Raw genomic sequence first — 15,405 nt, forward strand, 5'->3', positions numbered from 1 at the left:
GTTTAATGTATCATTTAAAGCTGTGTTTCCTTATTTATTTTCATTTTGGATGATCGGTCCATTGGTGAAAGTGGGGTGTTAAAGTCTCCTACTATGAATGCGTTACTGTCGATTTCCCCTTTTATGGCTGTTAGTATTTGCCTTATGTATTGAGGTGCTCCTATGTTGGGTGCATAAATATTTACAATTGTTATATCTTCCTCTTGGATCGATCCCTTGATCATTATGTAGTGTCCTTCTTTGTCTCTTCTAATAGTCTTTATTTTAAAGTCTATTTTGTCTGATATGAGAATTGCTACTCCAGCTTTCTTTTGGTTTCCATTTGCATGAAATATCTTTTTCCATCCCCTTACTTTCAGTCTGTATGTGTCTCTAGGTCTGAAGTGGGTCTCTTGTAGACAGCAAATATATGGGTCTTGTTTTTGTATCCATTCAGACAATCTGTGTCTTTTGGTGGGAGCATTTACTCCATTTACATTTAAGGTAATTTTCGATATGTATGTTCCTATTCCCATTTTCTTAATTGTTTTGGGTTCATTGTTGTAGGTCTTTTCCTTCTCTTGTGTTTCTTGCCTAGAGAAGTTCCTTTAGCAGTTGTTGTAAAACTGGTTTGGTGGTGCTGAACTCTCTCAGCTTTTGCTTGTCTCTAAAGGTTTTAATTTCTCCATCAAATATGAATGAGATCCTTGCTGGGTAGAGTAATCTTGGTTGCAGGTTTTTCTCCTTCATCACTTTAAATATGTCCTGCCAGTCCCTTCTGGCTTGCAGAGTCTCTGCTGAAAGATCAGCTGTTAACCTTATGGGGATTCCCTTGTGTGTTATTTGTTGTTTTTCCCTTGCTGCTTTTAATATGTTTTCTTTGTATTTAATTTTTGACAGTTTGATTAATATGTGTCTCGGCATATTTCTCCTTGAATTTATCCTGTATGGGACTCTCTGTGCTTCCTGGACTTGGTTAACTATTTCCTTTCCCATATTAGGGAAGTTTTCAACTATAATCTCTTCAAATATTTTCTCAGTCCCTTTCTTTTCCTCTTCTTCTTCTGGAAGCCCTATAATTTGAAAGTTGGTGCGTTTAATGTTGTCCCAGAGGTCTCTGAGACTGTCCTCAGTTCTTTTCATTCTTTCTTCTTTATTCTGCTCTGCAGTAGTTATTTCCTCTATTTTATCTTCCAGGTCACTTATCCCTTCTTCTGTCTCAGTTATTCTGCTATTGATCCCATCTAGAGTTTTGTGGTTTTTTTGTTTTTTTGTTTTTTGCGGTACACGGGCCTCTTACTGCCGTGGTCTCTCACATTGTGGAGCACAGGCTCCGGACGTGCAGGCCCAGCGGCCATGGCTCATGGGTCCAGCCACTCCGCGGCATGTGGGACCCTCCCAGACCAGGGCACAAACCCGTCTCCCCTGCATCGGCAGGCGGACTCTCAACCACTGCGCCACCAGGGAAGCCCTAGAGTATTTTTGATTTCATTAATTGTGTTGTTCATCGTTGTTTGTTTCACCTTTAGTTCTTCTAGGTCCTTGTTAAATGTTTCTTGCATTTTGTCCATTGTATTTCCAAGATTTTGGATCATCTTTACTATCATTATTCTGAATTCTTTTTCAGGTAGACTGCCTATTTCCTCTTCATTCGTTAGGTCTGGTGGGTTTTTACCTTGCTCCTTCAACTGCTGTGTGTTTTTCTGTCTTCTCATTTTGCTTATCTTACTGTGTTTGGGGTCTCCTTTTTGCAGGCTGCAGGTTCGTAGTTCCCGTTGTTTTTGGTGTCTGTCCCCAGTGGCTAAGGTTGGTTCAGTGGGTTGTGTAGGCTTCCTGGTGGAGGGGACTAGTGCCTGTGTTCTGGTGGATGAGTCTGGATCTTGTCTTTCTGGTGGGCAGGTCCACGTCTGGTGGTGTGTTTTGGGGTGTCTGTGGACTTATTATGATTTTAGGCAGCCTCTCTGCTAATGTGTGGGGTTGTGTTCCTGTCTTGCTAGTTGTTTGGCATAGGGTGTCCAGCACTGTAGCTTGCTGGTCTTTGAGTGAAGCTGGGTGCTGGTGTTGAGATGGAGATCTCTGGGAGATTTTCGCCGTTTGATATTATGTGGAGCTGGGAGGTCTCTTGTGGACCAGTGTCCTGAATTTGGCTCTCCCACATCAGAGGCACAGCACTGACTCCTGACTGCAGCACCAAGAGCCTTTCATCCACACGGCTCAGAATAAAACACAGAAAAAGTAGAAAGAAAGAATTAGTAGAAGAAAGAAAGAAAGAAAGAAAGGAAGGAAGGAAGGAAGGAAGGAGGGAGGGAGGGAGGGAGGGAGGAAGGAGGGAAGGAAGGAAAAAAGAAAGAAAGAAGAAAAGTAAAATAAAATAAAGTAAGATAAAATATAATAAAGTTATTAAAATTAAAAAAATAATTATTAAGAAAACAAAACAAACAAAAAAAACGGACGGATAGAACCCTAGAACAAATGGTGGAAGCAAAGCTATACAGACAAAATCTCACATAGAGGAATATACATACACACTTACAAAAAGAGGAAGAGGGGAAAAAAACATAAATTTTGCTCTCAAAGTCCACCTCCTTAATTTGGGATGATTCGTTGTCTATTCAGGTATTCCACAGATGCAGGGTACATCAAGTTGATTGTGGAGCTTTAATCCGCTGCTCCTGAGGCTGCTGGGAGAGATTTCCCTTTCTCTTCTTTGTTCGCACAGCTCCTGGGGTTCAGCTTTGGATTTGGCCCCGCCACTGCGTGTAGGTCGCAGGACAGCGTCTGTTCTTCACTCAGACAGGACGGGGTTAAAGGAGCCGCTGATTCGGGGGCTCCGGCTCACTCAGGCCCGGGGGGAGGGAGGGGCACGGAGTGCGGGGGCGGGCCTGCGGCGGCAGAGGCCGGCGTGACCTCTGCCGCCCTCTGCCGCCGTGACGTTGCACCAGCCTGAGGCGCGCCGTGCGTTCTTCCAGGGGAGTTTGTCCTTGGATCCCGGGACCCTGGCAGTGGCGGGCTGCACAGGCTCCCTGGAAGGGGGGTGGGGATAGTGACCTGTGCTCGCACACAGGCTTCTTGGTGGCGGCAGCAGCAGCCTTAGCGTCTCATGCCCGTCTCTGGGGTCCACGCTTTTAGCCGCGACTCGCGCCCGTCTCTGGAGCTCCTTTAAGCAGCGCTCTTAATCCCCTCTCCTCGCGCACCAGGAAACAAAGAGGTAAGAAAAAGTCTCTCGCCTCTTCGGCAGGTCCAGACTTTTCCCCGGACTCCCTCCCGGCTAGCTGTGACGCACTAACCCCTTCAGGCTGTGTGCACGCCAACCCCAGTCCTCTCCCGGCGCTCCGCTCGGACCGAAACCCGAGCCTCAACTCCCTGCCCCGCCCGCCCCGGCGGGTGAGGAGACAAGCCTCTTGAGCTGGTGAGTGTTGGTCGGCCCTGATCCTCTGTGGGAATCTCTCTGCTTTACCCGCCGCACCCCGTTGCTGTGCTCTCCTCCGCGGCGCCGGAGCTCCCCCTCTCCGCCACCCGCAGTCTCCGCCCGCGAAGGGGCTTGAGTGTGTGGAAACTTTTCCTCCTTTACAGCTCCCTTCCACTGGTGCAGGTCCCGTCCCTACCCTTTGGTCTCTGTTTTTTCATTTTTCTTTTGCCCTACCCAGGTACGTGGGGGGTTTCTTGCCTTTTGGGAGGTCTGAGGTCTTCTGCCAGCGTTCAGTAGGTGTTCTGTAGGAGTTGTTCCACATGTAGATGTATTTCTGGTGTATCTGTGGGGAGGAAGGTGATCTCCGCGTCTTACTCTTCCGCCATCTTCCCGGAAGCTCCCAGGCATCCCTTTTTGCCTCTCCCTAGCCAAATGAGGATGTTATCTCATTTTCAGTTTTTGTCAGTCTCATAGGTAAAAAAAAACTGTTATAACCTTGTTGTTTATATATTTATTTTGTGATGAGACTGAGTGTTTTTCTTAATGAATACCTTCCTTTAAGAGAAAACAACTCCAACAGTAGCTGGCAGATACTGTGGCCAAGAGTTTTATCTTTGCAACAATTCATGTGAGCTGGGTAGCATTATCCCTATTTTACAGATGAGGAAACTGAGGCACAAAGAAGTCAAGATCAGACACATGGGAGTACTGTAGTTAAAAAAAACTGACCTTGGAATCAGACTACCTGGGTTTCACCCACGTCTCCACCACAACTATTAGCTGTGTGACCTTGGGCAAGTAATTTAACCCCTCTCTGCTTCAGTTTCCTTTTTCTTCTTTAAGTAGTACTCACCTTATAGTGTGATGTCAGGAAATAAACTAGGACTTTTATGCTATTGGTTTTAAGTGGTGAAGCCACGATTCAAATCCAGATCTCTGTGATCTGGAATAGAAGCTCTTAAACACTTAAGCTATTTCTTTTAGTGACAGTGTATGATTACTAAACATTTTATATTCACTGAATTTATAGCTAGGCCTTTTCTCATGCTTAGAGGCCTTTAGGAAAAGCACCAACTCCATCCATTGCTGAAAAAATACAAACCTGAGCATGTCTCGACTTGCTTAGTCACAACTGTTTGGAAATTCTGGAACATGAAACCGTTCAGGGAAAGGACTGCCAAGGAAACATGAAAGCTATTAAATCGTTCAGGTGTTTCAGATTATTCCCATCTGAAATAGCACAGACAGTACAGAATTAGCTTTTAGAGAGACACAGATAAGAGAGATGTTTTGAATGTTTTTCATCTACACATAACTACGCAGCCTCAGTTCATTTTTTGAGTGGAGCTGACTCTCCTCACAAAACAGCCTCTCGGCCAATTAAACAATCAATCTATACATGTTTATTGAGTACCCGTATGCTAAGTACTATGTGCTTAATACCCAAAATACAGCAGTAAACAAAGTTGACACATTCTCCATCGACACAGGATTTAAAATCTAGTGCAATGCTGTCCAATAACAATTTCTACAGTGATAAAGACATTCAACTTCTGTACTGTCCAATATGGTAACCTCTAGCCACATGTGGCTATTAATCACTTAAAATATGACGAAGGAACTGAATTTTTACTCTCAATTAACTTTATTGCGTTTAGATAGCCCTAAGGCCTTGACACAGTGCCTGGTACACAATTGGCACCCAACCTGTGTTGGTTAATGAACGCCAAATGATGGATGACTCTGTAAATGGATGGATCGATGAATGGATGGACATATATATATAAAGCAAGAATCTCTTCTAACTCATGCAACTATAAAGAAATGATTCCAAAGTGTGTTCCTTCCAAAAGTAACACTTGTTCTAAATTAGATATTTGAAAAGAGGTGATCTCAGAGTGTACGAATAGATAGGAATTCTTGCTGATAAGTGGTGTCGGTGATAGTCAGGCGGAGGTAACTGAGGTATCAGCTCATTTTTATTTAGGTGTTATTTTTAGGTATACTCTGTGCTCTGTGAATCCTACAAAGGGCTTAGCAACTTAAAATTGCTAGTGGGATTTGCTCAAGCAGACATGCTGTGTAACAATTTATCACCATGACAGGCGCTAAGGGGTTCAAGGCAACTTGCTGATGCCCCACTTCCCAGGGTCAGAGCTCAGGAGGAAATATACTGTGTTAGGGAAATTAGAACCCTCCAAATAGATTCTTCAGTGTATTAATATCTCTGCTGGGCTCAACATTGGCCATTTCTGTTTACAACTTGCTTATCTTTATTTGTATCCGTCCAATTTCAAACACACCACTAGGAAGACATATTGCCAGCTGTTTCAAGTTTTAAAAGGACAGTTTGATCAACACCGTCTATTTAAACCCCATATACACACTATGGTGAGAAGGTGGTCCAAAATAGAGTAAAACAAAAGTGCTAAAGGAAAATAGATCTTGCGAGTATTCTGGGAATGCAAGTCTCTCCAGGTTAAATCACATTCCCTTCAGCACAGAAGCACCAGTGGAGATTTATATCATACTATATTTTACTTCTTCAGTGCAGATTAGTCTCAAACTCTAACACCAGCCTAGCAAAAAACTTCTGTTGGGTTTGAAAATTCATGTGCTGGAGACATAAACTGAGAAAAAGAAAGGCCTGAATGAAGGCTGAGCCCTGCAGTTCCCTGGGGCAGGTCAGGAGTAGATAAGTAAGCTATCATATATAGAACGGATCAGCAACAAGGTCCTACTGTATAACACAGGTAACTATATTCAGTATCCCATGATAAACCATAATGGAAAAGAATATGAAAAAAAAGAATGTATATATTTGTGTAACAATCACTTTGCTGTACAGCAGAAATTAACACAACAATGTAAATCAACCATACTTCAATATAAAAAAAAATGAGTAAAGGAAACAGGGGAGGGGACGGCCAAGATCCCCACCCGGACAATAGCAAAGGCTCAAAACACTCCCAGTTATTGAGCTGAGCAGTGCCATGACTTCTCCCGCTCTCGGAAACACAGAAAGTGGCTTATTAGAAATCAGGCAGCAGGCACACAGCCTCTGAAAGGTCCACAAGGGAGAGAGAGGGGAAAACATCACTCTATCATGTCTCCCCTGGATCCTTGGTTTTATAGTTCGGAATTTATGTCCTCATTTATTCTGTGTCTGGTCCCCTAAAGGACGTAAGACAATCGCGATTCTGTATGAGAACCATGCACGGGATTTTTTGAGGGAAAAAAAAAAAAATTCAGACTTTCTAACTAATTCAGATGAAGGTGGTTATAAGGGGAAAGAAAAAAACTGGAGAAATGAGGCACAGTAATAGCAAGGAAATTTTTACTCTATGCCTTTTATATGTTTGGTTTAAAGCCTGAACATGTGATATTTATTCAAAAAATAAATTAAAAGTTTGAATGTATATCATTAAACGCTCTCAGATGACTTTGAAAGCAAGTCTTTTCCCCGCCTAAGCTACCATCTCAGGAAAATACAAGTAAGCATTTCATCGTCAGGATGAACAATTCCTTCAGTCTTTCGAACGTCAAACCTCTTTAAGCATATTTTCTGGAGCTGAGCATTTTCGTCTGATTCCTTCTCCCTGTGGGCATTAAAATCCTAAATTAAGAACCCAAGGATTAACCAAAGAAATTAGAGACCCTCTTCGTGAGTGGGGGATTCCCGACAATCACAGAGCTTAAAATCTTTTTAATTATCTCTGTTAATTGACGGGATAAGAAGCATCGATTCTACATACATGTGTGTTGGCCGCATCACAGAAATTACCCGTCATGTTTTATTCATGCAGGGGCCGCAGGCTGCTCCAGTGACCAGTAGAAGCAGTTTTCTCTCTCAAGCAAGCGTCAGAAAGGTCTGCAAAATGACAGTCACCAGTGGAAAATGAAAGGCTCTCACTTCTTCTCCCATTACATGGTAAGATAATTAAAGCCCAGACCAATAAAACATCGAGCATTCTTATTCAGAAATCCAATTTTCACTACATCAGGGCAGGTAGTTAAATGCTTTAAGCCATCTGCTGGCAACTTCACCAGCTCGGCCCATAGCAAAGCCACGTTTTTGTTTTTGTTTTGTTTTTTTCATGTGGTTTTGCCAACAATGACCAACCAAAGAGAGGAGAAGAGTCTGACAAGGGAGCCCCTTGCATTGTTGACGAGCTTGGGGCCCCAGTGCCTGCTGGCTTGTGGATAACAAATCCAAAATAACTGTTTGATTAAAAACAGACGGACGAAAAAGATATCGCGTAAAATATGTAACGTGTGAGGGTCAAATTCTGCTACGTACTAACTGTATTTTCGGAAAGCCTGAATCTCTACCCTTCTGTGGGAGTGTGCTGGCCGTCACCATAGGGGTTTAATAGCAGGGTCCCATTATAAAGACAGGATCATCCCAATGCCGACCATTAGGGCATCACAACAGCACAGACATACAGAAATAGGTTAACGAAATGTAGATACCAAAGTTATTATAGAGGCTAAATAAATAAATAAGGACCCAGCTACACAGTATGTGGAGGCAACTGGGACACTGACCGGGATGCATGGAGTTCCATAAAGGCGGGTACCGTTATTGGCAAAGAAGCATCGTGAGTGAGGGTATATAAGCTGTAGGTATCAGGTCCGAAAACAGGCTCTTGGGCAAGTTACTTAAGCTCTCTGAGCTTGTTCGTTATTACACTGCAAGTATTTAAATGAGCTAATGTTTCTAAAGTTACCCAGGGACTTCCATTTCTGGGAAGATGGAGTAGACATATTTTCCCTAATCCTCCTACTAAGTACAGCTAAAAACCCTGGACATTATACGCAAAACAAACACAAGTGTAAAAGGTGGAGGAGAGAAGACAGACTTAAGGGACTCCAGGATTCAAACCAAAAGGCACTGGATTCTCTGGGGTTTCTTTTTGCAACATATATCCCAGGCCGCCCCACAGCATGTGGGATCCTCCCGGACCGGGGCACGAACCCACGTCCCCTGCATCGTCAGGCGGACTGTCAACCACTGCACCACCGGGGAAGCCCCAAACATTTTTTTAATGTTTTTTCCAGATGCTTTGACACTGTGTGTAAATAGTCTAAGTGTTCCATGAGGTTGTGAAATTCAGGTGTAGGGGAAAATGATATGTTATCACCTCAGCTGTCTGTAAATACTGCTATGCCTTTTTTTTTTTTTTTTGGCTGCGTTGGGTCTTCGTTGCTCCGCGCGGGCTTTCTCTAGTTGCGGCGAGCGGGGGCTACTCTTCGTTATGGTGCACGGGCTTCTCATTGCGGTGGCTTCTCTTGTTGCGGAGCACGGGCTCTAGGCATGCAGGCTTCAGTAGTTGTGACACGCAGGTTCAGTAGTTGTGGCTCACAGGCTCTAGAGTAGTTGTGGTGCACGGGCTTAGTTGCTCCGCGGCATGTGGGATCTTCCCGGACCAGGGCTCGAACCCGTGTCCCCTGCCTTGGCAGGCAGATTCTTAACCACTGCGCCACCAGGGAAGCCCTGCTACGCCTTTTTGATCCTAAGTTTGATTCAGTCTTGAGGAGAAGGTTATGAATAAACCTGATTCCCAGTATTTTGCTTCCATCAGCACCATCGTCATCACCATCATCATCATGCTTCTCGCCCATTTGTTTACCCCACCCTCCTATTCCAGTCTCTGCCCCAAGAGGTTGATTTCTCAGACTCCACCTCCCAGGCCTCCTTCCTGCTGGTTCCCTGATTGGTTTGGTCAACGGGAGGCACAGGCTGGAGATCAGAGCCTGGGGTATCTCTTCCCCACTCCCTCCCTGATTTGCCTCATTTGTAGCCGTGGCTGTCTCCCTTCATCCACGACGTCTGTCAAGTGGCCCCTGCTCCAAGAATCCTGCCCTCTCTGGGCTCCATCATCTGATTTCCTCTCCTTGCTCCTTCAGGACATGAGTGATAAGTCTCCCATCGCTTCTAGTCTCTGGGTGCCTCGACATCCATGTTTATTTTCCTAACCGTGACCGCTGAGTGATCCCTTCATGGGTGTCTCTGATGCCATCCGAGTTAGAGTCTGTGTCCTGCCAGGATCCTGATGACACGTCATCTCTACTGTCACCTTCTCTGTGTCTATTATTGATTGCTCCCTGTGTATCAGACACTGTGCTTTCCATGAGAAACGTATTTCCATGAGGAAAGTATTATTTTATAAATGAGAAAGTAGACTTAGCCATTTTAAAGATTTTATCCCAGGTAACACAGATAGTAAATGGCAGAGTCAGAATTCAAACTACTCCAGAGACTCTTTTTAACCACTGCCAACAGTTCTGCAATACAGTCCATGTCAGAATCATCTGGCGTGTTTCTTACAAATCCAGATTCTCAGAAACCTACTGAGAGCTCTCCGCTGAGGAAACCAGCTGTTGGTTTTAACGTGGGCAGTGAAGCTGGCTTAGTGTCATCACCTGCTCCGAGGGAGCTAATTGCATAGGTTAACTGACAACCGATGGGGCGGGCTGGCATTAAGACTCTGACCAGTACGGGCAACAGTAATTAGTGAGATCAATCAAACTCTCTCTCCCTCCCGTATTTAAATGAAAAATGCTAAGGAAATTAGTCGGGAGGTAGAGGGAGGACAGAAAAGAAAACCATAAAGAGAAGCAGGCCATTAATGAGCAAGTGGAGTGGCCATATGCTGGAGCAGTGACCAGTGATGCAGTAATGACAGCAGTGTCCCTGGAGCCAAGCGGAAGCCGGAACAATGACTGTTCCTGGCTTCTCTTGAGATCTATCTCCTCTCACCCATCAACTCACCAGCGATCTAAGTAATCGCTGGTCATGTCTTCCCTGACCCAGACTCATTTGACTGAGCTGACATCCCCCAGCTTTTACAGAGCAAGCTCTAAGCAAACACAAGAGAAATAGCCTTCCTACTGGTCTTGCTGAATTTTCTCTGTTCGTTTCTCTAAACCATTATTCACACTGAAGACTGGGTGACATCTCCAGACTGTAAACCTAAGTTTATCAGCCTCCTTGCCCAAAACTCACAGATGGTTTCCTATTCTCTTGACATAAAGTGAAAATTCCCTACCGTGGCCTCCCAGGTCCTGCGTCGTCTAGTCACCGTGCCTCCTCTTCATCCTCACCTGGAGCCTCCCTCCCCCTCAGCCTCTCTGGTCCAGCTACCCTGGCCTTCTTTCAGTCCCTCCCAATCACCACACTCCCTCCTGCCACTGGATTTACCACAGGCTGTTCCATCTGCCTACACTGTGGATCCCTTGCCCTTTCACCTACTTCATTCCATCCTACTCGGCATCAAACATCACTTCCCCAGGGATGTCTCCCTCACCTCCCTGACTGACACCAACCTCATAGCCTCCCCCTTGCACGGTACTGTCACAGGGGTGACTTCTTTTGCGATTACGTGATTAATATCAGTCTTGACCACTAAGCTCTCTGGGATCAAAGTCCATGGCTGAGTTTTCTCACTGTTGTGTCCCCAGTACCTTGTACGGTGTCTGGCCCACAGCAGACACTCAAATATTTGTTGACTATGGCATGACTGGTTTAATGTCTGCCTGCAAATAACACTAGGGAAAGGCTCTTCTACAAGGGCCACTGTATAGTTGCCATGGAACGAATGACAATAGTAACAGTGGGCAAGTAACTGTCGCTTAGGAAGGGCCAACACACAACAGGAGAGCAGAGTATGTGTGGCTGTATGCGCAGTACCCAGGACCAAGCACTCCACTTGGAAGGGGAGCCCAACCCTTCTGCAGCCGCAACATCTACTTTAGCACCTAGGACAATGCCCAGAAGGTCAGTGGCGCTTGGCTGTCCTTTATCGAGTTTCATTTAAGCTTGCAGGTCTATTTCCAGAGCTCATGGCTACAACTTGGTAGCCAAAATGGTGCCAGTTTGGTGCCTGTTACCCACCTCAATCCCGCTTTCAACTGAGTTGGAAAATTAAAGAGAACAAATTTGCAGCTTTGATTGCAAACTGAAAAAGTGATACAATTAACACAAATGTCTTTGATTGCCTCTTGAAAAACATTTGTAAATCAAAATTGGTAATGCTTTTAAGGGTATGACATATTCTTTCAAATTATCCATGAGAGAGGGAAATTGTTTCGGACCATGCAAATGTGTGAATTTATGCCTAATAAATGAAAAATATTCTTCCTTACGTAATTCCCTTTAGGGGACCTGCTTTAGTTCAAAAAAGTTTTTGAACACTTGTCAGGTGCCAGCTTTTCTGCTGGGCCAGGGGTAGGAGTTATGGAGAATCTGCAGAACTCTTGCTGTCAAGGGCCTCACGCTCTGATGGAGGAGATCGTGGCAAAAGAAAGTAACACGAGCCATGTTGCAAGTGTACGTCGTGTAAAGTGTACGTAGGATAAAGTGCACATCCTTTGTCCTATGAAGGAGATAAGGGTGCAGAGTGTTTTTGTTTGTTTGTTTTGTTTTTTTGCGGTACGCGGGCCTCTCACCGCTGTGGCCCCTCCCGCCGCGGAGCACAGGCTCCGGACACGCAGGCCCAGCGGCCACGGCTCACGGGCCCAGCCGCTCCGCGGCACGCGGGACCTTCCCGGACCGGGACACGAACCCGCGTCCCCTGCATCGGCAGGCAGACTCTCGACCACTGCGCCACCAGGGAAGCCTGGTGCAGAGTTTTTTGAAAATTAGGAGTAGCTCATGGAGAAGGCCGTAAAAAGTACAAGATATCATAGAGTCCAGCTTCCTAACTTTACAAGTAAGAAAAATGAGGTCCCCAAAGGTCACGATCTCTTAACTAGTTAGTGCCAAAGCAGATCTCGAACCCAAAAGTTCCCTTTAAAGAGCTGTCAAAGATATGACCAAGTTCTACTGTTCTTACTGGCTTTCTCCAAACCACTCCAGCCACTGGGGGTTGAAATATCAAGCAAATGTTGTTTGCTTTTTTTTTTTTTCTGTACACCGGCCTCTCACTGCTGTGGCCTCTCCCGTTGCGGAGCACAGGCTCCGGATGCGCAGGCTCAGCGGCCATGGCGCACAGGCTTAGTTGCTCCACGGCATGTGGGATCTTCCCGGACTGGGACACGAATCCGCGTCCCCTGCATCGGCAGGTGGACTCTCAACCACTGCGCCACCAGGGAAGCCCTTGTCTGCTTTTTATAAGGGAGCAGCAAGGTCCATCTCCCTGCCTCCCATCTGGTCCCTTTCCACTCTCCTTCCCATATATCAGGTGGAATAACTTCCCCAAATGCAGATCTGATCATGCCACCCCTTTCCTTCCCACTACCCTTAGACTAACAACCTGGGTCCATCCTAAGGCTCACTCCAAGTGCTCTGGTCCTGACCCTTGACTGCAGCCTCCTCTTCCACCACTATCTCCTTCCCTCCCCATGTTCCAGCCATGCTGTTCTCCCTCTGGTTCTTCAATCTTGCCATGCTTTCTCCCGCTTCCGGGGCTCAGCACGCACTGTTCCCTCTGCTTGGAACACTCTTCCTCCTTCTTCACCTAATGATTCATTTGGTTGAGATAAAATACCATTACCCTGACCTGTAGACTGGGTTCGTCCTTCCCTGCCCTCTGTATGCGCTCTGCCATTGCTGTGTATTGAATCACGGGTTGAACATCTGCCTTCTGCGCTAGACTCTAAGCCCCAAGAGTGTGGGAACATCTCAGTCATTCACTGATGCGTCCCCACGCCCTAGCACAGTATGTAGATTCTTAGGTAGCCTAAGCTGCTGGAACAAATAACACTGCAAATCCTCAGTCTTTTACAGAACAAGAAGTTATTTTTTTCTTTTTCACGTGACAGTTCAGAGTCAGGGTTCCAGGTGGGTGGCAGTCCTACTCCATGCCACCGTGTAGGGACACAGGCTGATGTGGCTTGTGGCTTCAAGATGTGGCTTGCAAAGTACTCCTGATAACTTCTGTGTTAATTGGCTGGAAACAGGAAAGGGCACGGGAAGAGGCTGCATAGAAGGCAACCACTTCTCTTCTGCTCCTTTTCCATTGGAGGGCATTTGGTCATATGGTCACAAAAGGCTGCACAAAAGGCTAGGATATGTGGGCCAGCCATTGCCGAGTATTGTACTTCTTTACCATGTGACAAGGGGAGAAAGGATTTTGAAAGACAGATGGCAGCTCCACCAGAACGCTCAGGGCAGAGTTACTGAAAATAAATTAATTTTTAAATCATTATATTGCTCTACTTTAGATGCTGATATCAATACCCAAACTCCCAGAATCATTATGTTTCTATCATTTTGTTGGCAGCATTTCAATATCCAAACAACCGGCTTTAATAAAAGGTAAGGCCTGGTGTGACAGAGATGTATGTGTTTCTTCTCTACCATGAGAGCATGCCAAGAGTTAAAAATAATAGGACACCAAAGAATGCCAACGATGTAAGAGAACTTGTAGATAAATCATCAAGCATTTATGATGTTCTTTTTATTCTTGTTTTTATTTTTTTATAAATTTATTTATTTTGGGCTGCATTGGGTCTTCGTTGCTGCGCGCGGGCTTTCTCTAGTTGTGGTGAGCGGGGGCTACTGTTCCTTGTGGTGTGCAGGCTTCTCATTGCGGTGGCTTCTTTTTGTTGTGGAGCATGGGCTCTAGGCATGCAGGCTTCAATAGTTGTGGCTTGCGAGCTGTAGAGAGCAGGCTCACTACTTGTGGCACACAGGCTTTGTTGCTCCACGGCATGTGGGATCTTCCCAGACCAGGGCTCGAACCCATGTCCCTTGCATTGGCAGGTGGATTCTTAACCACTGCGCCATCAGGGAAGTCCCTGATGTTCTTTTTAAACATTTGGGAATTGAGGTCCAGTGGTAGGAATTAGCTCACCCAAATTTAAAGGCCCAGCTATAATAGGAGCATGGATCCCTGACTCCTAATTCAGTGTTCATCCCACCATGGCCAGTTGGCCCTCCATGGGCAGTATCCTCAGTGTGTCCAAGTCAGCATCTGACTCATAAACCTTCAGTGGTATTCAGGATGCAATCAGTCCCCAACTGCCTCTGTTGATTGATGAAGACATAGTGTGGCAAACTCCCAAGGTGTAAACATTTGCCGTCAGCATTCCATTTTATAGGTAAAATATTTTTAGAGCCAACAATGCTGTCATGGAAATAACAGTATAAGAAAAAAATATACTCATACACTGGGATCATTATCTTATTCCAAAACATGTGGCTTCTTTATAGAGTAACAAGCACAGCTGGATTCTATTATATTGCAGTTATTTTTCCTCCTAGATGGCTGGTCTATGTCTCCAGAGGAGATGCTTTATATTTCTATTGAAATAAATCTTCATCTTGGTGAGAATATTATTGTTACACTATCACAACACAAGAGACCTATGATTTCTGTTTCACAATTTCAGGCATTTTTGATAATGTCAATGACAAAATATCATGTCCATGACATGATAAATACCCATGACATTTCTCATATAACAGCCTCCTCTGAGAGGCTGAGGGGGGAGTGTAACTCTCTCTCATCCACACTGCCCACCAATACACAGACACACAGACACACACAGACACACAGACACACACACACACACACACACACACACACACACACACACACATCATTCCTGGCACCAGACTCCTTACAGTAGACAACTGGGCCACATTATTCCCATGCCTTAAGAAAACACAGGATAAATATGGCTCATCTTGCCAGAATGTATTTTATTCAATGGTAATTTTAAGTGTTATTCAGTGAAATCAAGCAGGGCTAGATCATGGAATAGAAGTCAGTACCAACCCACATTTTCACTTCTGGCTGTTTGGGCTTATGCCCTTGATCTCTTGGGGGAGGTGGATAGAAATGGGTGTTGAGTACATATTTGCCTGTCGCATCCAAAGTAGTTTTATCGTGGAAAAGTTTGAAAAGTGCTAGAGTATTGGGGAAACTATCGATCTAGCAAGAAAACAGAAGAGATCTAATTTTTAGTTCTGCCATGTACGACTGATGCATACTGGGAAAAACCACGTTTCTCCTGTAGGTCTTCATTTCTTTGTTTGAAAAAATAACTAATATTAAGAAAAGTTCTAA

General features: G+C 45.0%; 1 protein-coding gene across 3 annotated transcripts in view; it reads left to right on the top strand.

The window, feature by feature from the left end:
• The first annotated feature begins 3,223 nt into the window (after positions 1 to 3,223).
• SNTN (sentan, cilia apical structure protein) overlaps positions 3,224 to 15,405 on the top strand; it is a 34,422-nt gene continuing 22,240 nt past the window's right edge. For 2 of the 3 annotated variants that reach the window (XM_067755081.1, XM_067755082.1), the window contains exons 1-2: positions 11,059 to 11,168; positions 13,615 to 13,649. In XM_067755081.1, coding sequence (XP_067611182.1) covers positions 11,059 to 11,168; positions 13,615 to 13,649 — 145 coding nt within the window. Of the gene's footprint in view, positions 3,389 to 7,194; positions 7,320 to 11,058; positions 11,169 to 13,614; positions 13,650 to 15,405 lie in introns of those variants that run through there. The other variant, XR_010947095.1, reaches the window with a different exon arrangement.

The sequence above is a fragment of the Pseudorca crassidens genome, chromosome 10, assembly GCF_039906515.1.
Source record: "Pseudorca crassidens isolate mPseCra1 chromosome 10, mPseCra1.hap1, whole genome shotgun sequence".
NCBI lineage: Eukaryota > Metazoa > Chordata > Mammalia > Artiodactyla > Delphinidae > Pseudorca > Pseudorca crassidens.